Consider the following 27,756-nt stretch of genomic DNA (forward strand, 5'->3'; position numbering starts at 1 on the left):
TGAGTAAATCATGGAAATGTAATGTTACGTTTTATTAAATAAATGCATTTTTTAATATTTATATATTATTTTTATGTGAGCTCTTCTCGTGGTGTTAAGAAATATTTAATTAATAACCACTTAAATAAATTAATTATTTTCATTAATTATTCAAGTTTGTTAATATTTTCGCAACCATTCGAAAAATACCTGTACCTATTTAAATTACACTGCAAACATTATATAATTTTATAGTTTCAATTTAATCCGTTTAACCATAGAACTATATCTTTTTATAAATTCCATTCATTTAGATATAATCGCACTCGCTTATATTTTGTTCCCAAACATCAACTGTAGTAGTATCGTTGCTGTTGTCTCTCTCCGCCCAGCTCAACCACGCCCATGTTTATTATGTAATATCCTTATTTACTTAGTCTTACATTTACATGAAACCTAAAACAAAGATCGTTGTAAGCTCAAGGAGGAACCATGTCCGACTCAGTCGATATGAATCCGCCAAGACGTTATTTTTCTATTCACTATATCTTGCTTCGGTTCCTTGGCTTAGGATGGTGGCATCATCCAGATGAAGAAAATACCGAAAACTTTCCTGTATGTTATCTCTTTTATTCCATAATAACCGAAACTGTCTGGGTAGCTGGTTTTGTCGGACTAGAGTCCATCGATCCGTTTATTGGTGAAAAAGATCTGGATCGTTTCATGTTCAGTCTATCCTTTGTCATTACTCACGATCTTACTATTATAAAACTCTACATATTTTTCTTTAAAAATCGCGAAATCCAAGACATAGTTCACACTTTGGAAATAGATTTGCAACAATTCTATCAAAATAATGATAAAAACCGAAGAACGATTAAAATAACAAGAATATTGACTGCAACATTCGTCTTCTTTGGCTGGATAACTATCGGGAACACAAACGTGTATGGCATCGTTCAAGATCTTCGCTGGAAGGCTGAGACCGCTAAATTGAATGACACCGATGTTAAGCTGTCTAGAACACTTCCTCAACCGATATACATACCGTGGGAATATCAAAGCGACACAGCATATATCTCAACTTTTCTTTTAGAAACAATTGGCTTACTCTGGACGGGGCATATTGTTATGACAATCGACACGTTTATTGGGTCTATAATACTTCATATGAGCTCTCAGTTTGCAATACTGCAAGAAGCTATAACCACGGCTTACGATCGCACAATCGTTCGTTTAACAAAAGGTATAATTAGCGATAGCGGTGACACAGTTATTACTATCGATTCTTGTAATGAGGAAGACAAGATCTATTACGAAAGAATTGTGCGAACGCATTATACGGAAAAAGAAATTGAGATCGCTTTAGAAAATACCTTTAAGAGTTGCGTTCGTCAGCATCAGATGCTAATTGGGTAAGTTAAAATGGATTATATGTACAGAAAAACAAATGAAAATAATTCGAATTTTACCGTGTTAAAGTTGAGATAAATATCAGAGCGAATATATTTTATCCTCCCCAATATTTATTTCCCTGGGAAAATGACATTAATATTAATTTAATCAACCCCTGAGCTTGAAATGCAGGCGCGTTATAATTCGGTGGGTGTACCAAATTTATTTTCATGAATCGTAGAGAGCGTATTCATCAAAGGCAGTAAAGTTAAACATTTATGAAATAAATGTACTCTTTTTTATTCAATAATGTGAAATACATATTTTTATTTTACAAGTTTATTAATATTCAAATTTATCATATCATATCATTTTGATGCTCAGCGATATCATACGACATTTGTGAATAATGGCTGGAATACATATAATATTTATTTTGTTTATATCGTTACTGCATTAAATAAAATGCTGTTATATTTAAATATGTACATTCTTACTTTTTTGATATAAAACAGAAAATATAAGCCATTCATTAAATGTTATAAAAACTATAAAATGCATTTCCCACAAGCTACCCTCTAGTCTAGTCTAGCTTGCTAGCTAGCTCCATTATCTTAAGTCACAGAATGTAAGTTGAACTAAACTTCTGGCAACCTAACTGAATGAAGGCAATGACCCTTAAATTGCAATAAAGTGCGACGTAAATTAGCTTGTAACGTAACACGAGCCAACGACTAACTTTACTTTCTGAAAATATTGTGCACTAACATACATCGACAATGAATGCCATCTAATAAAGTCACAAAATATAATACGTTATTTAAAAAAAATGTATAAAAATACGGTATATATTTTAATATGAAATTATATCTATAAATAGCTATAAATATATATAATATGGTTATTTAAAAAAAATGATTTTATCTCAAATTTAGAACAAGTCATCAAAAGACTTATATAAAATACTCCAATAAAAATGCTCGTCAAATGGGGGAAACACATTTACTATTATATGACAAGGTTCAATATCAGAAGATTACCGCTTCAATATTGTCAGTCGGTTACTTTTTTCACGCCTAAATCAACATAATCTTCGTCTCATATTCACCTCATACAAAATGAAAGAGTTCATTCATATTTTTCGATAAGTCGGCATTCAGTGAAGTCTTTTTCTGACAGTTGCGTACAGAATTTTGCGACGACTTATTCCTACGGCTTTATGACTCAACTCCTCTCGAGCATGGCTGCGATTTGCGTGGTAATGGTACAAGTTTCGGTAAGATAACAAGTCAGATTACTTTTTTTACTTATTATGCACGGAACTATAGATATAACATTTTAAGTAAGCTTGAATTTGAATGTCGGTAATGATGAGGAATTTACTTTTTATTTCAATTAACATTCCGAGCATGATTCGCTAAGTCACATTAATTCCATTATATATTTGCATAAACCATCAAGCAGTACGTTACCTCCGTAACAGACCATAAAATTTAATTATACTTTACCACATTCTTTAACATTTTTTTTAAGAATTGTTAGTGTAAAAGAGGTTTTACTTGTTTATTTTTATTGGACCACTAAAATGTTGATAATAAACAAAGAATAAAAAAAATATAAAGAACAAATGTATTTTTTTTTAATATAGTTAATTTATCTTAATTTAAGACTACTATTTAACTACAATACTTAAGATTAATACAGATTGACTGCCTAATAATTTATAAATATAAACTATGTAATGTTATTATTATAATTTCTGGAATACATTCCGAGTGAAACCTCATCTGTTTGTAGCAAGACGCCTCCAGTCTCAAATCCATTCGTTTAGTGACATCACTAGCCTTCTTTGTGGCCATGATCATACAGCTCGCTTTACAATGCTTCACTGGAAATGAACTCACACATCAAGTAAGTACTAATAAAATTATACTTTATACGTAATATTGTATAAATTACGTATAAATACTGCATGAAACATACATTTTGAAGAATACGTCATATAAATACAAGACTAAAATATTAAAAAATATATTAATACGTACATAAATAGATAAAACTTTTAAAACAAAATTATTTATAGGAAACTCTCTTAAACTAAAATTAGTCAATAATTCGTATAAGGTTTCCTTTAACAGTTATTTTGTCTATCAATAATTACAGTTATTGAAACAAGTACTTATCATTGCATATAAACTACCAGCTAAGCCTGCGGCTTTATCCGCGCGAAATTTATAAAACTAACTATAGCACATAAACCGTCACTGTCCATTTAGGCCGTTCAAAGGGTATATTAAAAAAGGTAGGCTATTTCTCCGGGACTTAAATATCTTCATAACAAATTTCATCTAAATTGGTTCAGCGTGAAGAGGTAACAGACAGAGATAATTTCACATTTATAATATTAATATAGATATTATAAACTCAAATAGGAATTAACAGTTGAACAGAACAGAACAGTACCTTAAAGGTTCTATTTAATCTCGGTTTTTTGTTGTATACAAATAAAACTTTGAAGAATTCATATTGAACAAAAATGGCAGGCCGGTCGAGTAGCAGAAGCAGTAATGCAGTGTAAATGGGAACGCATGCCGCCACGCCTGCGCCGCCTGCTGTTAATGACCATGATGAGAGCTCAGCGACCACTGCACCTCACCGCCGCAGGTTTCACCAATATGGACAACGACTGCTTTCTAGCAGTAAGCTATACTATGCATACTAAATACGTACATCATTATTAATGATTGCACCATGATATCTATGAGTTTCTTTCATTTTTAGTTTACATCTTCAAATTTCATCTTTCATTTATTTATAAGTATTGTAGTTTTTTTTATGACTATATAAATAAATAAATTAATAAAGTTTGTACATTTCTAGGTCATACTCTAACTACAAAACATATTTCGTTCAAATACGTTCAGCAAATGGAAAAACTTTAGTTTAGAAAATATATTAGATTTATGGTAGTACCTATTTATAGGATTTGTTATTTCATTTTTATTATCTTATTTAAAAACTATTTTTAAAGATGAAAATGATGATTTTATAAATTACCAAAAACTGTATTCTTCATAATTGTTTATAAAAAAATTAAATTAAAAGTGAAACTGTCATTAAGTAATATATTCAATATTAGGTATATCGTATTACGTTGTAGGTTGTTGTAAATATAATTGCCAATCTTGTCTCATATCATTAATTGTAGCAATTGCTTCTCAATCAATGATATGTCACTGGATATAGATGGTTTCTGTATCTGTGTTTGCATTGTACATACATACGTATATATATTACATTCCACATCAATAACGTCTTACAATGAATTCGGTTCATAACGAGTAGATCACGGTAGCATCGCGGAGAAACTATTGATTGTACTTATTAATATGCGGCTCGTTTTAATTACTTTATTGACAATGTGAGAGGAAGTTACCAGAATAAACACAAAGGATAAAACATATTGGACATAAATGGTAGTGTGTCGTAACGAATATTATAAATGTGAACGTGAGTTTATTTATTTGTGTGTTTGTTTGTTTGTTTCGCTTTCACGTCTTAATTACTAACCAGTGGTCAGGGCTACAGAAAAGAAAATACGGCACCGAAAAACGGCTCCCCTCCTCCTCTATACTTTGGAGAAGTCGCTGAAAACTAGTACCCAATATTTTACGAAAGTTTGTTATCTAGTGATTTATATAAATGTAAAATATTGCTAGTAAATGTCCGATAGCGATTATACGATACTGTTATTGTAAGCCGTCGAATTCTTACTTTTTAACGACGTATTAATGGTTTTTAATTACTTTCGTATACGTACGTACGTATAGGCATTGAAGGCTATTCAGAGTAGAAAACTTATATACATATACCTAAAACTTTAAAAAAAAAATCCGTTTTTTTTTCAGATTATGAAAGCCGCATATTCTTATTATGCAGTTTTGAGCCAAAGACAGTCATAGACAAAAAGGAAGAAGAATTAAAAAACAACAATACTTTATTATTTATTAATACACGCATATATGCACTTCATGTAATTTAATTTTAAACTTAAATATAAATGTAACTAACTAATCTATTCTATCACAGATTTTAAGGACATATAAAAGTAGAAAATAAATAATTCAATACTTTATTACTAGTTACTAACCTTATGCCATTTCATTATAAGTCATAATTTAGTTTTTTACAAATTCTGTTTATATAATTGAATAATATTATGATTTTTTTTTTTATAAATCACTTGGATATGAAAATTCAATAAATATGTTTTATAGGTCCGTTTCTAAAGTGTTAACCAAATAATGCCGCTGTCGAGATTATGGCTATGAAGAAATATAGTTTTATAAATATATTGATCGCTTTAAAGTAATGTTATTTAAAACTATTGTACCAATTTATTGTTTTAACTTAAATATTATTGTTTATTTCTTGGTAGGATTCTGGAATAAGTGTCTCGAAAATTTTTGATAATTGATGATTAAATCAGCGATAAAGCCTTTCCTTTTTTACGGTAGGTACTCATTTTTTTCAGAAACGGACCGTAAGCTTAGTATCATTAAAGCAACTTAAAAACAAGCGGATAAAAATTCACTCCACTTAAAGTAGAGTTATATGTAGCAATGGCTACATTTTTAAGAACAAAGTTTCCTGGGTTAGTTTTCTCGCTGAAGTTCGAAGTCTGGTAACGAATATTGATAATGTTATCTTTGAAACCGCGTTTGAAGAATTCATTTATGAATTATTATTATTTTTTACTTAATAAAACAAGTCAAAGTTCCAGAAGCCGCGGTTTCGGTGTTACTGAACGTGATCTGTCTGAGGTCATCACATCAAGAACTGTCATTTCTTCACATCTGTAAATAAGAAAAAAAATTGCAAACAAATAATCAATTACAATATGGTCTTAACAAGGACTGCATTAGAGTTTTTCACATTAGTCGTTTGTAAATATATTATATAGAAAGTTTATATACATCTTATATATGTATACAAGTAAGTAATAACTAAACGTCAAATGTAAATATAAAAAATGACTGTTTTATTATTCCATCTAACAAGTATATAACACATCGCAACTCATTCATAGTTGTTTGCATTCTCTAACATGTCATCTCAGTATTCTAAGAAATATCATGAGAAAAAATATTTTCTTGGAATATATAATGCAAACAAAGGATGTATACATTTAAAGTATCGTTTTAAGAACTGTGTTTATGTACAACAGAAGCCTTGCAAAAATATCATCGTGATAGTCGTTAGTCTTTACCCAAAATAATTGGCAAAGTAAATGCTAGTAAATATAAGCTATTGCATGCTAGGCTCCCCGTGCGTTGTGTCTTATTACACTTGCTAATTCATACTTTTAGTATTACTAATTAGTAACAAAGTTTTATAACTAGTTATTGGTAGAATCCATCTCATTAGAATGGACTTACTTATTCATTAGTAAGTGGTAAATATCAGAAAAACGTGCACATAATCTCAAATACTAAATATGTTTAAACGATACAGTTTTGTTTTCAACATTTCAGATAAAATATAGTTTCATGAAAATATCAAATAGAAAACGTCATAAAACGAGTTACATTTTGTTAGCAAACCTGTCGTCAGCGGATTGTGCTGCATTGTAATAGACGTCGGGTATGTTCGAGTCGTGCTGACTCAGAAGCGTGCTGCCCGCGCGGGGAGAGTGCGGTCCGTGGGTCGCGTATGGGGAGAACGGGACGGTAGCCCGCAAGGCTGCCAGCACGAGCAACATTCCACCTATAACAATAATATTAAATCAGTTATACAATTAAACACCTAAATGATAAATTATCTCTTAAGTGCAATTCTCGCAAAAAGTTTGTTCAATTAAAAGTTATTTATCTTAAAACAATATTGGAAGCTGCTCAGCAGACTTACAGTGCACTAGTATCACAATTTAATACATTTCTTGAATATTATGTAATAAATTGTTTCACATACATCAACATTTAAAGTATTAATATAATATTTTTGTTTAATAAATCATTTCGAAAATTCTTTTGTTATCTGTCAATTTTAACGATCGTGTGAAATAAAGAGATTTTATTTATCAAAAATTTTATGTGCCATAATTATACAGATTATACGTTTATTTACATAATTATTACATAACCGTATGCATCTAATTAACTACCAGTACATTTTGCCAAATTGCTGGACGTTTATCGCAAGTGCTTCGCAAACTAACAAGCTGTAAGAGTCCCACTGTTGGACAAGATAGTAAGGTATATTTTCCTTTTAAGAATATATGGTGCTTATTTCAATAGATTTCAGCCGTTTTTATTAGAGACATGCAGGTTTCCTCGAGATGTTGTCCTTTACTTACGAATGCGAGATGAATTGTACCTAAACCCAAATTAAACTGCTCACCCAATTTTGAACCCGCAATCTTTGGCTGAAATAATAGTTCACCTGTTCTAACTAGTGGACTGCATAACCATGAAGCTATATAACGTAAACGTATTTTTTATGTTTTTCACATCTTACCGGCAGTACCTAGAATTTCTCCACAAATTCTCCAGCCATCTCCATATACAATTATACGTATTATAGTATTATTATATTTATATAAATATAAAATACATATGACAATTAATTAGTGTGAAATTTGAAGATCGTATGTCTGAAGAATGTTGTTATTAAATAATAATTAAATTCAAGCTATTTCACGTATTGGCTGTGATGCGAATCATCATTACATAGTATAAAACAAAGTCGCTTACCGCTGTCTGTCCCTGTGTTTGCTTTGATCTTTAAAATTACACAACAGATTTTGATGCAGTTTTTAATAGATAGATTAGTTCAAGAAGAAAGTTTACATGTATAATACACGCACAATATAGTAGAGAAACACTGATTATTTTAGAAGTTTCTAAAGTGATGTTGTAAATAAACACATTTTTTGCGCTTACATTGCAAAATGTAACTACTGGAACAGTGCATTATTTTAATGTACACCTTAAAAATGTCTTCAAAAAAAGTCCGCGATGATTTATAATCAGCATTGCACCCGTGCGAAACCGGGGCGGGTCGCTAGTTAATATTATAATTACGTATAAAAATACGTGAGGTTAAGCCTTCCAAAGTAATAACTTTAACCTTAATTATTATATTATATATATATTTCATTAAACGATGATGTATCTTCTTTCGAATGTCGTATCAATGATGACAAAGAGAGATATTAATGTATAAATAAACAGCCGCTAAGCTACGATAAGGCCGTCTAACTTTACAAAAAACTTACTTAATTAAAACTTAATTTAACTTATAAATTTAATTTCGAAAGTTCTATGGTAATATTACTACTCTTTATAAATATTTATATCTAATTATTCCGGTTAATATTTTTTGTTATAGTAATATCATTATGATGTTGGCCACATAAAATTGAGTCTAGCATAGAGCTCACGCTAACAGTTTTTGTAAAGTAGTTTCATTCATAACCGGTAAAAATCACACAAATGCGTGCTAATGATTGCAAATTATTAGCCAAATCATAATTATTAAGCACGATGAATTATTGCAAGTTGAATTGATTGAGATATTTTGATAATTCAAAAAAAGGTAGAAATTAGTTTGACTTTTCAAATGAAATTAGTTTGACGTTTGAAATGAGAACAGCGATATATATATCGTATCATACATATAAAATATTTTGTCATGACTGACTATAAGAGCCAAAACTAACGAATCAAGAAAACTGAAATTTTCAATACAGGTTTATTTATAGAAGCATCAGCTAAGAAATATTTTTTGAAAATTACATCTGTTAGGGGGACAAAAATAAGAGGACCTATTTATCCCATTAAATTGTTTTGAAAACATTATTTTTTTTACTCGATATAAATCTGTTATGGCCAAGAGTATAATATATAATGTCATGAATATTAACAGTAGTGTGACTGAGCACAACTGACTACTAAAGACTGAAGACATCTTAGACAGATCAGTTGGTCATGTAATACCAATTTCCCAGATGACAAACTTCCAGATATTAATTAAACTAGCCAAACCTAAGTCACTATGTCATTAGTCAAACGTACTTTCGACCGCCTTTCGAGTCGAACCAAATTTTGAAACCAAAATTGAGACTGTAACATAAACTCGTAAATGGAGATTATTTTTATCCTGAAATAACTAAGCACTAAGATGTTGTGAATAATATATATATATATATATATATATATATATATTTTGATATACATATATATAAAACCCCAACTCTCGATGTTTATCAATAAAATAAAGTTGAGTTGATGGGGTTTTATAATTAAACGCATGAATAAGTTTCTTTCAAATTCCTTCTTCATATTGATGCTTGTTGTTGGTACGACTTTAATCGGTCAAGACACTCATTTTGTCCCAGAAACATGAAACCATGACCCATATAGTGCCTTCCTCGAGTTGCATTATATGGTGGTCTAATTAACGACTCTAAGTGGAAGTAACAGGAAGGTTTCATATAGCTAGACTAACAGGCCATAAATCTTATATAAAATTAACTACGTTTATCCTTCCGGATAACAATTTTTAATCGTCTTGTCTGATAAGATTAAAAATTATCAAGAAAAACATAGTTTTACTACATAATACGAAAACAGCCGTGACGGCCTCCTGTCTTTTTTGAAGAGATGTTTAGGAGCTTACTTCTCCATGCTGATTCAATTCCAGTGGTTAGATACACATGACAGATTGTCCTCCACCATTTACGAGATGAATTATAAACGCAAGTTAAGCAAATGAAATTTCAGTAGCCCTTGCGTGGATTGACACCAGCTATTATACGTTTTTTATAATATATTCAATCTACTTGGCCATCTTGAATCTTACAATCTCAAGTATATAAACAGCAACATTATTTTGAACATTAGTTCTCATTAAAAATATAAATAAAAGAAAAAAGATATATAAGTAAAAACAATTTATATTTTAAAAAAAAACAATTCATGAGTTGTAATTGTTCACCAGTAAGTTAAAAGAAATTATTATTACTATATTTTATTGTTATATATTTCCATAATCCTGCACATTGATATATTACACGGTATAATACACGGAAGTAAAGAAAAAACCGTGAATACGTAACTTTAAAATGCGGGAAGTAAGATAACGGTGTTGATTCGTATATCACACGTCATACGTGACGAGATGACAGACGTGCCGCGAATTGCAAAAGGCGTATCAAAATGAAAGTTTATGCAAAAAATAATGACGTAAAATAGCACAATAAATATATAATAATACAAACAATACCGAAGAACTAGGAAGGGGAAGACCCAAGAAACGATGGATGGATTGCGTGAAAGACGATATGGTTAGAAAGAATGTTACTAGTGAGATGACGTCCGACAGAGAAGTATGGAAGAAGAAGACATGCTGCGCCGACCCCAAGTAAAATTGGGATAAGGGCAGGAGGATATATATATACCGAAGAACTAGGAAATATTAAGCTTATTTTTAAATTTACGTTTCATTATATTTTACCTGACACCGTAGCCAATATTGTAAGATTAGCAAACAGTATTGCTGTTGCCGCACACGCGTAGAATGGAGCCCGAGCACGACCACAGGACCACCTCATGAAGTCCCAGCACCTCAGCTTCATGGAATATTCACCACGACGACATAAAAGGTCAATGAACAGTGCAGCCACCCACATAGTCTCCAATACAAACACTAGAGCTGCGCCAGCACTATAGAAAATAAAACTATTTTATTATTTATTTTAATTAACAGAAGCACATTAATTAATGAACTTTATGTGATAAACGAATACCAATAATATATGTTTTTTTTTAATACAAGTTCCCATTTGGCTTACTAGCTACGTTCTGTATAAATAAAATTATGAAATTTACAATGTTTCATAAATAAATGATTGAATTTAATTGAGAGTACCCTTTGATTCTTAAAGAATAATCCACTCGGAATGCCGAGCGAATAACAGTAGCACACATCTAATCAACATACATTTTAGCAATAGCAATATTAATAAGATGTAAGCTTCGATCAACAATGATCTGTAGTATTGTTGATTGAATGATATAACTCAGTATGATTTATATAATAATGCTTACTTATATTAAGTAAATTAGAGCACAAATTTCATGAAAACATTAATTAAAGTGTATTTCGATGATGCTTCCTTGTTGAGCACAAGTTATTTCACCAGTGTCAAATTTGGATATAGGATACACAAAAGAGATTGATCGGTTCCGTTGAGATTAAACTTCAAACAATTTAAAGTGTAATTAATAAGTAGTTTACACAAGGACGAATTTCCATTGAAATTTTAAAGCTGCATTATGTAATATTTTTTATGATATATGTGTATTAATTTGTAAGCGTATAAACTAAGATTTACTGGTAAATATTATTAATAGGTATTATTGATAGGTATCTTATTGTTATTGGGTTAAATTATAATAAATATTATCAAGACGCACGCTCTAGGATAGATTTAAAAAAAATATGATTGAAAATATTGTGACATAATATAAAATTAAACTAATAACATCATTTATGTTGTGGATCACATTAAAAGTGTTAATTAAAAAAAAACGTGTTAGTGGCAACTTTTTTTAAATTGCATATTATTTATTAAAAATAAATATAATAAAATAATTTCAAAATATTCTATGTAACGTTCGTAGCCTATGTAGGCGAATCGTTTAGATTTTATTGCATTCATGCCACTGCCAAAAACAACTGCCCTGTATTTAAAATTTACTCAACAATAGTTTTATATATTGCTTTGATCAAGAAGTAAGTATAAACCTTGTTATTGGTTATTGATATATATAGTATTTGTATTATATTAACTTTTATTATGTCATAATACTAAATACCAGAATACAAAATATACTAATATTAAAGAAGTTTAAAAAATGAAAATTCATAATTATTTTAAATCACGACTAATAAGTTAAATCAATTTTGATGTAAATTTTCTGAACCTCATATCAGATTAAGGGGTAATTTTAAACAAAAACACTTAGAATATACGACTACGACTTCACATTTAAATTTATATCTGTACGACGAAATACGCCAATATATCAATTTAAAATTAAAAAACCAATTCACAAAGTGAAAAGAAGTATTTAATTAAAATTCGTGTAGCGACGTATATAAAAGCTGAGTAGAAATACTTTCTTTTTAAGAAAGAGAATTGAGAAAGACATAAAACGTGCTGTATACGCCTCGGCCTCTTTTGTGAGAGTTTTCATTGGGTGAAGTGTTCTACGCATTTATTTTATCCTAGTATTTTCGTCCTCGTTTATGACTTATTTAAACTCCTTGGCATTAATCATATATGGCAAAAATAAATTAAATTACATAAAGTTTATTCCTCACAATATGTCTTTAATAATAAAGGTTTCGTCGATAAAAAAAAATACGAAAACAAATTTTCTATTATACGTATAATTTATTTGTAATGGTAAAAAACTTTATAGAAAACAATGTTTTTAAAACCAAACTCATTTATATCTTACTTTATTTCCTCGGTACATCATTAATATAATGGATGTTAAAACATTTTAGTTATCTTAACATTACATTCGTATATATTTTAATTTAACGTTGCTTTTAATTAAAGAAAAGTTAAAAATTGTTTATATAAGATATTTAAAAATGTATATTTTTTGTTAAAATACATTCATATTTTAATGTATGAATTGTATTATTTATTTGTTTGGGAAGCTAACGTTATATACTAATATTACAATGTACTATTATTATTATCATTGACATTCGCTTCTCTGGGATCATCACAGTAAGGAAATATATAGACACACCCATTGCTTCGTATTTGCGAGTCTTTACTAATCCAACGTCAGATCTTACGACACGTATTGAGATGATGTACTTTTTTGCCGAAATTACTAAAAATATAATGCAATAGGTATATATATTATACTCACATTAACCCTGGGGCGACTTCGTACCCTAGGACCATTAGTTCTGCGCCGGCGCCGCTCATCACTGAGAATAGATGACGACAAAGACGAATAAGTTAATATAAAAAAAACAAGTAAGCTGACTTGGTTTGAATTTTATTAAAACGTTTTATTATTTAAGTATTCATGCCCATTTTATTTTAAATAAAATTTTTGTATCTTCTTCTTTATATGTTATGTTTATTCAAACGTATTTATAGTCGTACGTAACGTGTGTATAGTCATGTTTATTCAAACGTATTTCTATACGTATTAACGTATTTTACGATGATATTAAATTCATTAAAATCAACTTTACAATAATTTAATTTCGAATAACTGGTGATCGCTATTACGTTATTAGATTACATAACTTTAGTAAGAAGATGATTACATATATTTAATAAAACCATAATTAATATGAAATAAATACCTATGCAATAAATCTGTGTAACACTAGAAAATAAAATTCGATAGACGAATATTGAATATTCATTTAATATTAATACTTTGTTGGAGTATATTTGTGATAAACCGTATAAGGCTAGTAATAAGTAAAATTTTAACTTTAAAAATGATTTTAATGAAAACATACCGCTAAAGATTCAAAATAACAATAAACCTATTTATATTTTTAACTATTATTCAACGTTAAATTTATTTTTATTATTATGAATATTACGCGTGCCCTTAATACGCTGATTTCACCATTCCAATAAAATAAATTATATTCCCTGTATATCTTGCTATATTATATCTTTGAATTATAAAAATCGTACGACATTATTTGATACTAACGAATGAATATATTGAAGATTAAAATATTTAAATAAATAAATTTACTGTTTTACATTTTGACAGAGCATATAAAACTCTACATACGATAACAGATATAATAAATACTCCATATATCTAAATTACCTTATCTAGCTTAATATTATCAACAATGGTACTATAACTCAATAAATCAAACATATAAGATAAGTTAAAATAACTTCTACAGTACTTGTAAATACATTTTTATTAATAATAACAGTAACTACGAAGCTCCTTGACGATTCTTCTCGTTAGAATTTATATTCCGAATCGGAAATTAAGATTTCAAAGACTTTGTAATATAGGCTCTACTATACTTGAATACAGTATATTTCGATTACATTTCAGTATATATAATTAATTTACGAACGCAATGGTTTCACGGAATTTATAAATTTCAATTAATATATACATACATAACAAAACAAATGAATATAAAAATAATTCGATAAATGATGGTAATGACACATAATACTATAAAATGTTTCTAATTAATGCAATGAAGTAATTTCATATAAAATCCCGTTAGCATTTCTATTATTCAAATGTGATTGTAATTAGAAAAACACTTACCTACAGCAGTTATTAATCCCCATAATCTAGCTACGGGCTGTAACAAGTCCCACAACTTCGACTCTAATGACTTTTTGGGGGTACATCTGTTTATTGTAGTCCCTTTATTAACGTTAGGCGTCGGACGAGACCCACTTTCCGAGTTGCTTTGGTTAATTTCCACACTCATTTTCGACACTTCACTTCATTTCTACTAATTAAATGAACCTTTACAAGAATACACAAATTGAGTATGTTCCAAGGACATATATCACATGTGATTGTAACTACGAACACTGTATAATATCTTTCTTAAGTTTCACTACAATTAAATTTTACAAATCAAATAAATAAGCTACAACTTTTATTCTTTTATTTATCAAATATAATTTAAATAAGAAATCACGATTAACAATTGAATTTGGTGAGAAATCAAAAAGCGCATCTGTTTATTTAAACTGGCATCGTGCCAGAACACGGAAATATAACACCTTGAAAGTGGTATTTGTAAACATGGCGACTATATTATGTAGGACAAAAACTAAATTTAAAAATAAAAAAAGAACACAACAAGAGTGCGTAACTTGTTATAAAATGAAAATGTACGCTCCACGTCACGATCCGTTACGTCTGCTCGTGCAGCCGCGCAATCTCACTCTGCTGAAAGTTACAGACGGACTGGTCCAACTCGAAATCATCGCTTCCGACATTTGAACGTCAGATGTAAATATAATGTACTTGTAAGCAATAATCTTGCAATTGTATATTATATCATTTAGGTCTGGCGAGCTAACTTTTTTTTAATTTTTTTTTTTAAATTCATTGTATACTGAGCACTATGAGTTGAACATAATCGATGCAAATTTCTAATTAATAAAATTTTAAAATGACTGACAAACATACACACAAGCCTACGTCGGTGGACTGGAACAGAATGAAAAAAGTTTTCCTTCTGAAACGTAAACGAGCAGTAAGAAGGGATTTTTCAAAATTTATCTTTTAACGAGTTTAAATGAGATACCACATTTTTTAAAGGTTTTATATAAATTCGTCATTTCTGATGTTAGAAATATGGAAATCAGATTGTTAAGTCTTATTAAGATTAATGCATTTAACACAAATGTTAAAGGGTTTCTGAAAATCATCACCTTAGAGGGTAAAACTTAAGATGTAAGTTTGTAGGGAAGAAGTTCGACATTTTTGAAAGTAAGAAATATATAATATTATAATATATTAAGTACAGGATTAAAAAAAAAAACATTTTAAAAACCAAAGAGGGTTAAATAAAGGATGAGCGTCTTAATCAAATTGAGAACGTGGAATTTAATGTTTAGGCTGGTTATATGTTGATATAAAAAAAATTATATAAGATATATTTTTTAAAACTTAATAGTAATTTTCTTTTCTGAACCGGCTTCTAATTTGACAATCAATAAGTAAGTGTAATTCTTCTACTTATATTGAATAAAGAATGCAGGTTACCAGTAGGTTTTAAGTATAATTAAAAAACATCGTTGGGTTTTTGAACAATGTTTCCGATGAGATATCCAATCGGTTATGAAGCTAGTCCATAATAATAATATCAGGTTAATTATATGTATCTATAAATATATTATATACTTTAGTTATTTATTGACATTGCTTGTCCCTGCGACTATTTTATCCTGTAATATATATTTACATCGAAAGTTAACTTGTGAAAATTTAAGAGGTAATCATGTAATCATAATGTCAATTGATTCGCGAATGAATATATTCCGTTAACTATTGTTTAGTTATCACTATTGAGTTTTTAGTATTTTTCAGTTACTATTTACTGATTAAGAATATAGAGTCCCCCAGCATAGATCCTACTCTAACATTGCCTGCTGCCGTACTGTTAAATATTATAAACACCGGCTAATCAAAGACAATACGATTTAAACACGTGTGACTGTGAAAATGACTAGTGTTTACTAATAGGTACGTAATATTCCTAACTCTATCTCTGTATTGTTTACCTCGGCGTTAAGTTTCAATCATATCACAATGTATATAGAAACGAGTTGATTTTATACGTGTTTAGGTATATGGCATCCTTGGACTCAAAATTAAGAGGTAGACTGCATTTGTCATTTTATAAAGATTCCAATAGTTTTTTCCTAAGTCCTTGACAAAAATGTTCAGTCGACTGTATTTTACATCGCCTTAAGCAAATACATTATTATCACTATTAATTTATCTTGGATTATATAAATAGAAATTATATATTTGTGTATTATTTTGTTGCGAAATGGAATACATTGTCATAAGCCTAGAGCGTCAAGGCTGTTGAGGCCGCCGTTGAATCAATAAAAAATATTAAAAACTTATTTGCCATTTCTTGTTAAACAGTTAGGTAAAAATATAATAATAATAAATAGGTACTTAATGTTGTTTTCAACAAAGGTTTGCTTACTTTTGTTGAAAACAACCTTTACATTAAAAAAAAGAAGCTAGAGATATAATAAGATCCGCGTTTTTACGTACTTAATACAATATGTATAAAATAGTAATTTTTTTATTCCATTTACATTTGCAAACTTTGTTAATCATTGTAATTTATATCTCACTTAAGAGTTTTCCTTTTTTCTGAATAATAATTATTCGATATGAGTCGCCGGCCGTCTATTGTACGTCAGTAGTACAATGCCAGAAACCTTCAAGCAAGTTTCAACAGCGACTAGGTATATAAAGGTTCAAGTTTCAACTCGGACGAATTGTATAATTGGCATAGGAAGTAGGAACGCCTATAATATTATATAATATGCATAGACTTATATATAAATAGTCTAGTGGTTAGAACAAGTAAATTTAAACAGATGATTGTGGGATTCTAACTCAGACAAGCATCACTCATTTTTATTGTACTTAATTTGTGTTTTACAAATTTTAGCTCGAATGTGAAGGATAACATGAGAAAACCTGCAGGTAAAAAATGTGTATCCATCAACTCTCATTTGAGCAACATGGTGGAATGAGCTCTACACTTTTCCCTTAGCTTTGGGACATTAGCAGGTTATTATTTTTATATATAAAAGTAATGAATGTATCGTTGTAATATGCAAAGGTAAGCAATTTTGTTATTACAAAATCTATATTAATTTATTAGAGATTTGAGTTTCCTAAATTAGAAAAGTACTAAATTAAAATATATGAAACTTATAGAAATATGTAGATACAGTAGAAGATTTTAGTATACATATATAATACATGGAGGACAAAGTCTGCCAGCCGACTATACCTACTATACATATAGTATTCATAGAAACAATAATAAAATTATCACCTATGTATTGATAAATTTTAAGAAACTTAAATTAGTAACAAAATTAGGCGTCCCGACTTAGTAACAGTACAATAAGAATTGTCTCTAATAAACTAGTAAAAATCACAGGTAGGTAGTGTTTCTAAAATGTATTAACTACTACTAGTTAAACGTACGTAAGTAGTTTACCTATACAACGCAAGATTTTTCTACACACCGAAAAGGTTTAAATTTAACATATTATTAATTACTTAATATATATATTTATATTTTAATCCTTTGTTACAATTAAACCACCACAAGCACTATAGCACGTTATTTGATTACCTGTTACGTATAATTAAAAATGTTTATTGAGCGCTTTATAGTCTATTACTATACTATGGAATATACTAATAGATAAAGTGAAGAAGAAGAAGTAATAAATAAAATAAAGAAAAGAATTTAGTAAAAGATATGCTGTCGTTGACTTTTCCGAGGCATTGAAGACCTACATTGCCATATTATATAAGACCTAAAAAAATTCAATTATTTTACGTATATAGTTTTTGCGGCGTTCGCTTTCTAACCACCAACTTATTCTCGATATAATATGCAACATACAGATACAAAAACTTGCCTTTTTATTATAGTATGATGTTAAGTATAAGGCATTTTTGTATACAACAGAGAAAAGTAGTTTAAGCTTGTGAATAATGATTTTGCTTTCAACCGAGAGTTTAAAACAAACATAAAAGCAACAGTGCTTTCCGATTCATACTTCGGGCTGTTGTTTAGAGTTTTTGGATAGGAAAACTCAATAACTTTTATTGATCAGAACGAAGGTTCAAATCAAAAACTCGAGGTCTATAGCTATAAATGGTAGTCACTAGACGATCGAAGCAGTCGTGCCAAATATTAAAACTATATTTTATAAAAAAAAAAATCAGCAACAATATTGCTTTCAAATTAGTAAAACATTTATAAATCATTTTCAGGAAAATAGTTGTAAGCACCATATTTATTTAAATAATATCGTTTGGTTTGATGGTACAAATTAACACATTTTTTTTATTTTAATCGGCTTTTTGATAACAATTCAAATTCAACTCTATGGAATCAAGTTAATCATTTCAATAATTTAATATTTTGTAGGTATATATCTAATAGCCATCATATGTATTCAATGAAATAATCTATTAATTTCATTTAATTATTTTGTAGATGATTTTTTATGGGTAAATTATTTTTGGAGCTAGCAATGTTTTAATAAAATGTCAGATACTCTTGCATTATGTATGTACGTAATTGTGCAGTCTGTGCTTATTTGTTCGATCGTTGCTTGCTAGCAAAAGCGTCACGCTCACGATTATATTATTTTGTGCATGGCTTCTTGTTTAGCGGCCATTTTGTTTAAGGTTTAAACTGAATTAAATGTGCATTATAACAATAAAATAAAGCAAATGTCAATTGTAAGTGCTTAATAATATATCATAATGCAAACTGGTAGCGGTACCAAAAACCCGCCATGGGCTCGATCCAACGTGAACACAAACATGACCGGCATGAATCCCCAGATAATGGATCCAAATGCCGCAATGATGTCACAACAAGGTATGATGCCTTTTCAGCAAACTCAGGCAGTATTTAATCCAAGCATGATACAAGCTCAAGGAGGTATGGCTATGCCAATGGCGGGACAAATGCCAATGAATCAAATGGCTCAAGGCCAAATGTATCCTGGAAATGTTGTAGCTTATCCTACACCGCGCGCTATGAATCCAAATATATATCAAAACAACACACCTAATCAGACACAACAATCAAATGAACAGCGTGTATTTACTGGTACAGTAACGAAGACCCACAACGATTTTGGTTTCGTTGATCATGATGTGTTTTATCAGACTTCTGTGTGTGCCAAAGGAGCAATACCTAAAGTGAATGACAGGGTACTAGTCGAAGCGACTTACAATCCTAATATGCCTTTCAAATGGAATGCAACACGGGTCCAAGTTCTTCCCAAAGGGGGTCCTAACCAAAAGGTTAACCCACCAAAAACCAACACATACAACGCTGTCCCTCCTCCATCCAATAAAAAGTCTATGCTGTCTCGCCGTGATGACCGTCGTGATGAAAGAACCACTCGGAGAGATGACAGAGTGAGTATTTCAAATTGTTTCTATAGTGTTTATTATTGAAGAATGTAAACAAATGATGATGACTATACAATTAGTATGCATCAAAAAATTCTGTTTAAAGTAAATAATATATATATAGATAGTTTAATGTTTGGATTATTCTTTTTATTAAAATTTTATATTTTTAGGCTATTCATACTCTATGATGTTATGCCCATTTTATTTTACACTATTTAACCTTTTGGTAAGGGTACATCAAGTATTGTAACTGAATAAACTTCTTAACTTCCACATGTTATGAGTCACATTATTATTTCATATAAATATTAAACTTACAACAAAAATTAGGAATGAATTAAACTAATATGCTATAAACATATATATTTTTTCTGCATCAGGAACTGTTTTGGAATAACACAAAAACATCATATTATAGTAATTATGATGTATTTGTGTAGTTAGCGAGTATGTGAGTTTAAAAATTGTTAACCAAATAAATATTATATTAAATAATATTATTTAAAGTAGTGTTCTGTTCTTTGAAATTGTAATGACTATAATGTCTTTAACTATATCTGTAAAGAGTTTAATTGGCTTACATTCATTACTATATAAATGTATGATCAACAATAATATAATTATATTGTATCAATATATTATGTTGTTTTGCACAATTTATTATTTTAAGCTTACATTTTAATATTGTTTTAGAAGCGATCTCGGACGAGAAGTCGGTCACGATCACGTGATCGACGTGACAGCCGTAATCGCAGAGACTCTCCTCCTCGTAAACGACCAATTATCCATCAGCCTTCACCAATCAAATATGTTGTTCGAGTTCCTAGGATACCTCTTGACGTGTAAGATTTTAACATTGCTTATATTTGAGTTTATAATTGAAAATTAATTTAATAGTTTAAATAACTTTTCTGTATATTTTCTTTCAGCCAAAAGATTGATGTTCCCACCCTCTCTCAGAGATATACAAATCTTTATATACCATCAGATTTTTTTAATGCATATGTAAAATGGGGAGAAACGTTTCCTCCCCAAGCACCATTTTCTTTAAATAACCCTTGTGCTTACCACATAATGAGTAGAGAAGTACCAAATCCAAATCCCAATGATGCTACGCTAGAGCCACCAGATGCTGACTATAGATTTTCAGCTAAGGTATGAATCCAAGTTTATACACAAAAAAAAACTGGTATATATAGTGTTACATTGATTGATCAATTGCTGAGTTTTTCATGTAGATTAGATATAAAATATAAATAACTCTAACAACAATTTTTATTTTAGGTGATGTTAATCAGTATGCCAACATTGGAAACCTTGTATCAAAAATGTGGACTGACGAAAGTTGACGAAAAAGACAAACGAGCAAGCAAAACACCTTTACATCCCACTCGATTGATTAAATTCCTTGTTGGACAAAAGGGTAAAGGAGGAGAAAATTTTGCTATAGGTGGACCTTGGAGTCCTTCTCTTGATGGAGATAATCCTGAATCTGATCCTGGAGTGTTAGTTAAAACAGCCATTCGTACTTGCAAAGCTCTAACTGGCGTTGACTTATCAAATTGCACTCAATGGTAAGTTTCACTTTTCTTTTGTTTAAAATGTTCGAGTTTTTTTGTATCCAGAGAATCGATATTTGTGCTTTGCTTTTTTCCTGATAAAATTAAGAGTATTTTCTCAAATAGAATAAAATAATACATAAGCTGCGTTTAAACAGATTAAATAAAACGTTTTATCAGAATTATGAGCAATTTAATATTGAAGAAGATACTCTTGGTTTCTCGGCGGCATAAGTTAGTTGATCATGGTACAGCACACATTCACTATGTGAGAGTATAGAGGCGTTCGTACATCGTACGTAAGTGGCGCTGCCGATTGGAAGCAGATCGATGTACTGTCCTTCAAAAAGAGTTAGTTGACTCTCGTACGGGATGTGTCGTGTCCATGCAGCAGTCGGGCAGCCCGAGGATGGCTGCGGGTGTGAGTATGCATCACTATAACTCGATTACCCGCGCAGGTACCGAATGGTGGAGTTTTACTACTGGCGCGAGGGCAGCGGCGGAAAATCGAGACTCGAGTGTGTGGTGTTGTTCCTGCCAGATGTGTGGTCCGCTCAGCCGTCGCGTATCGAGTGGACGACGGTCCAGGAGCAGTATAAGGCGGCCTGCGACGCGGCCCTGCGCAGGCTCGACGGCGAGGACAGCGATTCCGGCGAGAAGGCGGCGCCCGAGCCCGCCGAGCCCGCCGCGCCGCCGCCCGACGCTCCGGCGGACAAATCCCAAATTGTTTGTTCCCAGTTTTGTTTGGTTTTGTTTCCGGCCGCCTGCGCTACTACCGTATCTCGAAGACATCGGCCCCGCCGCTCGCTGCAAATTCGATCCTGAAATCTGACATAATGTTATATATGACAGAACCTGAACGCGTAGAACCAACCCCCTTGCCGTTCATATACGTTAAAAATTTGGCTATTAAAGCTTTGTAGAGAATAGTTTCAAGCAGTCAATAAAATTAAAAAAAAACTCTGTTGCCTTGAGCTGCTGGAGCTTCCACCGATGGAAATAGAAAGTTTCATGTTTTTCAGGAGATCGACGCCAATGACAGTACGATAACGATTGATGAAAATGACGACGATGACGATGGCAAACCTGAACCGACGCATTACTCCAAAATTGATCTAAGGACGATTAAAGTTGACCAACTGAGACAAGAACTTCGAGCACGAAACGTTAGTTGTAAAGGTATGTCATTGTTTTTCATAATAAAAGTAGTTCTAATATAAAAAAATATATATATAAACAACTTTTTACTTTCATTTCAATACTAGGTTTACGATCACAATTAGTTTCACGATTATCAAAACTTATAAAAGCTGAAGAGGAAAAAGAATCTAAAAGTGATGATGTTATGGAAGTGGAGGATGATGAGCCAGAGGAAAAAAAAGAAACCGAAGATGAACATATTGAAATTAAAGATGATAAGACTGAACCAACTATAGGTTAGATTTCTTGTAATTATAATTACCAATTTGAATGTTGTTTGTTTAACAAATGCCTGTCTTTTATTTATGTATTATTTATTTGTACTTATACCATACATATATACAATAATTAATTTAAATGGTAATAGTTAGTCGTGGTGCTGACAAAGTATTGATTATGTATAATAGTCATCACAAAGTAACACTATTCTAAAAGGTGGTTAATGTAAAAAAACTTAATTCAAACCTGCAAAACATTAAACGACTTTAAACATTTGTGAAAATGTAAATATTTTACTGTACCGGCACTAAGAAAAACTTAGTCTGCTTACCAAAAGAAAGGCCGCATGCGAGACTCCTCTCTCGCTCTCCTTGTAGCACACAATTAATATTGTGTTAATACACCAAAAAATAATACAATCATATTATATACAAAATTCACTTTTCCAATTTTATGATACATTCCTAAAACAGAGGAAGAAGCCCCAGTTGTCATACCAGATGAGAGTGAAGAAAAAAGTGATAAGAAGGACAAAGATGATGTAGATAAAAATAAGAATAAAGAAGATAAAAAAGATAATAAAGAAAAAAGTGAAGAGAAAAAAGAAAAACCTAAAACGGAAAAGGAAATAGAAGAAGAAAAGAAAAAGGTTAACTATTTGATTTATTCCGATACAAGCAGTAATTAACAAATGTTATAAACAATTGATGATGTTTCTGCTCTTTCCAATAATCCGATGGGTTAGTAATTCGACAAGACCACAGATAAACAGTTTTACTTGGCATGGGAGTGTAAACACTACCAACTTACAAACATAAAAGGCTAATAACTAATTATTAGCTTTTTATGTATTTCTTGAAAGGAGGTTTTTTTATTATTATTATTATTGATGAGCCTTGCCTGAGGACAACTCCAAACTTATATTTTCGGGTCTTTTAAACTTGCTAGGTTAAGGTTGCTAGCATCTAATAAACGTTATTAGTCTAGTACCAATGACGCAGTATATTAAACGATATTTATAATTGTTATATTTCAGATAGAGAAAGAGAAACAAGTTCTAAAGACCAAATATGAAATGCCAAATACACCCCATATAATTGTACACCCATCATCCTCTGCCAAAGGTGGCAAATTTAGCTGCAATGTTGCTACACTATCCCTGTTACTAGACTATCGTATTACCGACAACAAGGAACACAGTTTTGAGGTAAAGTTTTAATTTGTAATTCATTCTTAAGCACTTAGTCTATGAATTACAATTTCTTTATTGACTATACATTTATTATTATTTTTTAGCTCTTTGTCTTTGCGGAATTGTTCAATGAGATGTTAATGCGAGATTTTGGCTTTTACGTTTACAAAACTCTTTATACATTACCCGAAAAAGCCGAAGAAGTGAAAGAAAAAGACAAAAGTGTTGAGAAATCAGAAAAGAAAGAAGAAAAAAAAGCCGAGCCTGAGAAAAAAGAGGAAAAAAAAGAAGAAAAAGAGAAGAAAGATGACAAACGTGATCTGCGTAAACGTGACAGGCGGGTAGGTGGCAGAATTTAAACTGAAATTAATTAAAAATGATTTTATCCATAATCTATAGTATGTATAATATGTATGTATGTATGTATATCTTTGTCTACTATACATATATTTTTTTCTTCCTGTGTCAATCACGTGAAAGCTACTGAACATATCATTATGAGACTTTGACCAATCGACGCGGAATCGTCCTTAGGTGGTTATAGTTTTTTTTTTTTATTCCTTTAGCCCTTTCTCGCTTTTTATTTAATGTCTAACGAAGCGGGCAGGTACAAGATAATTTTCTTATGTGTATAAAAAGTGACCTAAATGCTTCTGTATAATAAATAGGGGCTGTTAGGTGATGATAGAGAGAAATTTGGTTCCCCAGGACTCCCATAGCGACGACGACCGCAGCAGCTCGCCCCGGCGTCGCAGTCGCGGCGTGGAGCTGCCGCCCGACCCCTACTTGCTGCTGTCGCTGGTGTACTTCGACACGGCCCGCGGCGGCACCATCACCCGCAAGGACTTGCAGAATCTCTTTATGAGTCTCGGCCTACAGCTCTCCAGGTCACAGATACGGAGCATACTCGAGAAAGTCTGCATCCGAGACAACTTCAGTTATAAGTGAGTGTCCATGTATGTTTGTGTGAGTGTCTGTGTATGTTTTTAGTGAGTGTATGTTTTCTTAGAGTCCCGAGTACTTTACGTTTATATCGAGCTTCTATTTAATGTTTTAGTTTTTGCAATGTTGCATTAATTGGAATTCTTTCAGAAGATTGATATATCTAATATATTCCAAATAATACATGTATTTTTTTTATTACATTAACACACTTATTTTTAGGTCTCTCATTCAAGCCATTAAAGATTTAGCAGCGGGAACACCAGAAGCCATCCAAGATTTACCATTAGACAGTACTGTAGTAAACAACGAAGTACCTGCACATGTAAGTAGTAAAAACTAATGAAGTTTAAAATTTTTCATTTAAATTATAATATTGCCCAAAACGAGAAAATTGTATTTTTTTATAGATAACTGAATTAGAAGCTACAATAGCTTCAGGCAATCGAGAACTCCTACCGGTATTCAACAAAGATAGCAACGAAGGTCAAACATCTTCTGCAACCAAGGACATCAGTGATAGTGGTGAGTAATGTTGTAAAACTCAGTAATCAGCCTAATTTCAATAGTAGTTTGATTCAGATGAAGAAACAACGATGATGCAAATCGTCGACCAAATCTTTAATGTCCTCACGAGAACGAGATCAGTTCAAAGTTTCATAACGTAATCATAGCGTATAGATAACATCGACTACGTAACAGACTCACACGCAAATTACGCATGTTGCCAGGCATAGTGACGTACAAGTCCCGCGTAGTGGACGTGGGCGCGCTGGTGGCGGGCGCGGCGCGCTGGGCGGGCGAGCGCGCGCGCCTGGAGACCGCTCTGGCGGACGCGGGCAGCGCGCTGCGCGCCGCGCGCGCCGCCGCCGCGTGCACGCAGCGCGCCGAGCGCGGCGCGCAGGTGCAGCTCAATGACGTGTGCGCCGCGCTGGCGGCCGCGCGCGCGCGCATCGCCTCGCTCACGGTAATACGCTTCCTGCTCTTCTCTTATTGATTTTCTAGTAGTAATATATAATATATACTTTATTTGTATATTATATATAGTACGTAAGTGATTCGAATTAAATTATTCTTTTTTACAGGCTAGCTCGAAAATATTCCATTCTGCTCTTAAGAGCATACAGTCTAAAGTGGAAGCGGTTGTGAACATTAAATATGAGGACGACGACGTTGTTGAAGTTTTCAATGGACCTTCCAAGTGAGTTGAGAAGAATAATAGTATAATTTACATTATTGTGTACAAACCCTAGATGGATTGTAATGATAATGTAGTGTAGCTAATTAATTTTAATCCAAATACTTTGAACTTCCGACTTAACTCAATAAAAACTAAAGTAACAATAACAATTTATAGGGTTGAAAAAGAAGAGAATGATAACGATAAATTAGAAGAGAAACCTTCAGAAAAATCTCCAGAAACTGATAGTAATAACACTGAAGGTAATTCTGACAGTAAAGAGGAGAAACCAAAAGACAGTAAAGAAACTGACATAATTGGAACAGAAAACATGGATCTCGACGACAAATAATACAAAAAAGTCAAGGAACTCATCAGAATAAGTTTTTATATTTACTTACATGAAACAAAAAGCAATAATAACGATTACTATTAATGAAATAAAACAATATTGTATTTTTTTTTCACTTTGTTGATAAAAAATATCATTTTAAATAACAACGATAAAAATAAGCAGATAATTCGTTTTGCCTCTATGTATTCACGTGACTATTTATAATTGTAGTAGTATTTATAATATTGGTAAACAAAAATAAATATAGTATTCATGTCAGTGCCGATATTGAGTAAGTCTCTTATACCGTTATAGAGTATATGTCACAAATATATAACCCATGTTTGTGAGATGTCTTCCTTCTGAGTCGTAACAAAGTGTGAGACCATGCTGTGTATTGAGAGTAATCGTATGTTATCATTGTATTTTTGACAATGTGTGATTGAATTTGCATTTTAAGTAATCCTATTGTAAGTGGTGGCCATAAAAATGTCACATTACATACTGCGTTTTATTTTTGATTATATTCCTGATCTCAATTTAAAATCTCAAACATCTACGCCCATTGACATTTTATTATATAGACACCTTCACAAGGCCATTCTTACGTTGTACCGGTAGAGAATAATGTTGACTTATGCACAGGAAATTTAATATGTTTCTAAACAACAGACTTATGTATGTACATTACTACTTGAAACGTTTTTAGCGACAGAGCTGTTACTGTGATATTATTATACCAAAAGTCAAACATCGAACCTGAAAATACTGAAAAAGAATACGTAAACGAAAAATATTATAAAGGAGAATAAAATTAATTACTAATATTTTATTAGTAAAATATAAGACAAAATATAGAAAACCAATACATTAACTAATTTAAATTGAGAAGTGAACAGTTAAAAAAGACTGAGCATCTCAGACTTAATTTTTAATTAGTTCATTTTGAAATCTACGGTCGGTGCCGAAGAAGCTGATAGTTCCCTGAGAAT

General features: G+C 31.2%; 3 protein-coding genes across 5 annotated transcripts; 2 read left to right on the top strand and 1 right to left on the bottom strand.

The window, feature by feature from the left end:
* The first annotated feature begins 372 nt into the window (after positions 1 to 372).
* On the top strand, positions 373 to 5,471 carry LOC113401166 (odorant receptor 19a-like). Of its 2 annotated transcripts, XM_026640970.2 has the most exons (5): positions 373 to 1,394; positions 2,554 to 2,650; positions 3,172 to 3,285; positions 3,918 to 4,073; positions 5,283 to 5,471. In XM_026640970.2, exons 1-5 carry the CDS (start codon positions 472 to 474, stop codon positions 5,334 to 5,336), a joined length of 1,344 nt encoding a protein of 447 aa, XP_026496755.2. In that variant the 5' UTR covers positions 373 to 471; the 3' UTR covers positions 5,337 to 5,471. The 2 variants fall into 2 exon arrangements, with proteins under 2 accessions (XP_026496755.2, XP_064071484.1); XM_064215414.1 differs by lacking the exon at positions 3,172 to 3,285.
* On the bottom strand, positions 5,361 to 14,978 carry LOC113401167 (uncharacterized). The gene is made up of 5 exons (XM_026640971.2): positions 14,736 to 14,978; positions 13,332 to 13,392; positions 10,891 to 11,099; positions 6,978 to 7,140; positions 5,361 to 6,230 (listed from the first exon to the last, which is right to left on the bottom strand). Exons 1-5 carry the CDS (start codon positions 14,902 to 14,904, stop codon positions 6,146 to 6,148), a joined length of 687 nt encoding a protein of 228 aa, XP_026496756.1. The 5' UTR covers positions 14,905 to 14,978; the 3' UTR covers positions 5,361 to 6,145.
* A 4,318-nt stretch (positions 14,979 to 19,296) lies between these two features.
* On the top strand, positions 19,297 to 27,264 carry LOC113401160 (cell division cycle and apoptosis regulator protein 1-like). Of its 2 annotated transcripts, none has more exons than XM_064215264.1 (16): positions 19,297 to 20,141; positions 20,832 to 20,980; positions 21,068 to 21,293; positions 21,423 to 21,712; positions 22,156 to 22,423; positions 22,720 to 22,876; positions 22,963 to 23,133; positions 23,590 to 23,765; positions 24,153 to 24,323; positions 24,413 to 24,649; positions 25,017 to 25,252; positions 25,473 to 25,575; positions 25,661 to 25,775; positions 25,982 to 26,217; positions 26,336 to 26,451; positions 26,608 to 27,264. In XM_064215264.1, exons 1-16 carry the CDS (start codon positions 19,476 to 19,478, stop codon positions 26,780 to 26,782), a joined length of 3,492 nt encoding a protein of 1,163 aa, XP_064071334.1. In that variant the 5' UTR covers positions 19,297 to 19,475; the 3' UTR covers positions 26,783 to 27,264. The 2 variants fall into 2 exon arrangements, with proteins under 2 accessions (XP_064071334.1, XP_064071335.1); XM_064215265.1 differs by having other exon boundaries at positions 20,835 to 20,980.
* The last annotated feature ends 492 nt before the right edge of the window (positions 27,265 to 27,756 follow it).

Source organism: Vanessa tameamea, chromosome 7, assembly GCF_037043105.1.
Source record: "Vanessa tameamea isolate UH-Manoa-2023 chromosome 7, ilVanTame1 primary haplotype, whole genome shotgun sequence".
Classification (NCBI taxonomy): domain Eukaryota; kingdom Metazoa; phylum Arthropoda; class Insecta; order Lepidoptera; family Nymphalidae; genus Vanessa; species Vanessa tameamea.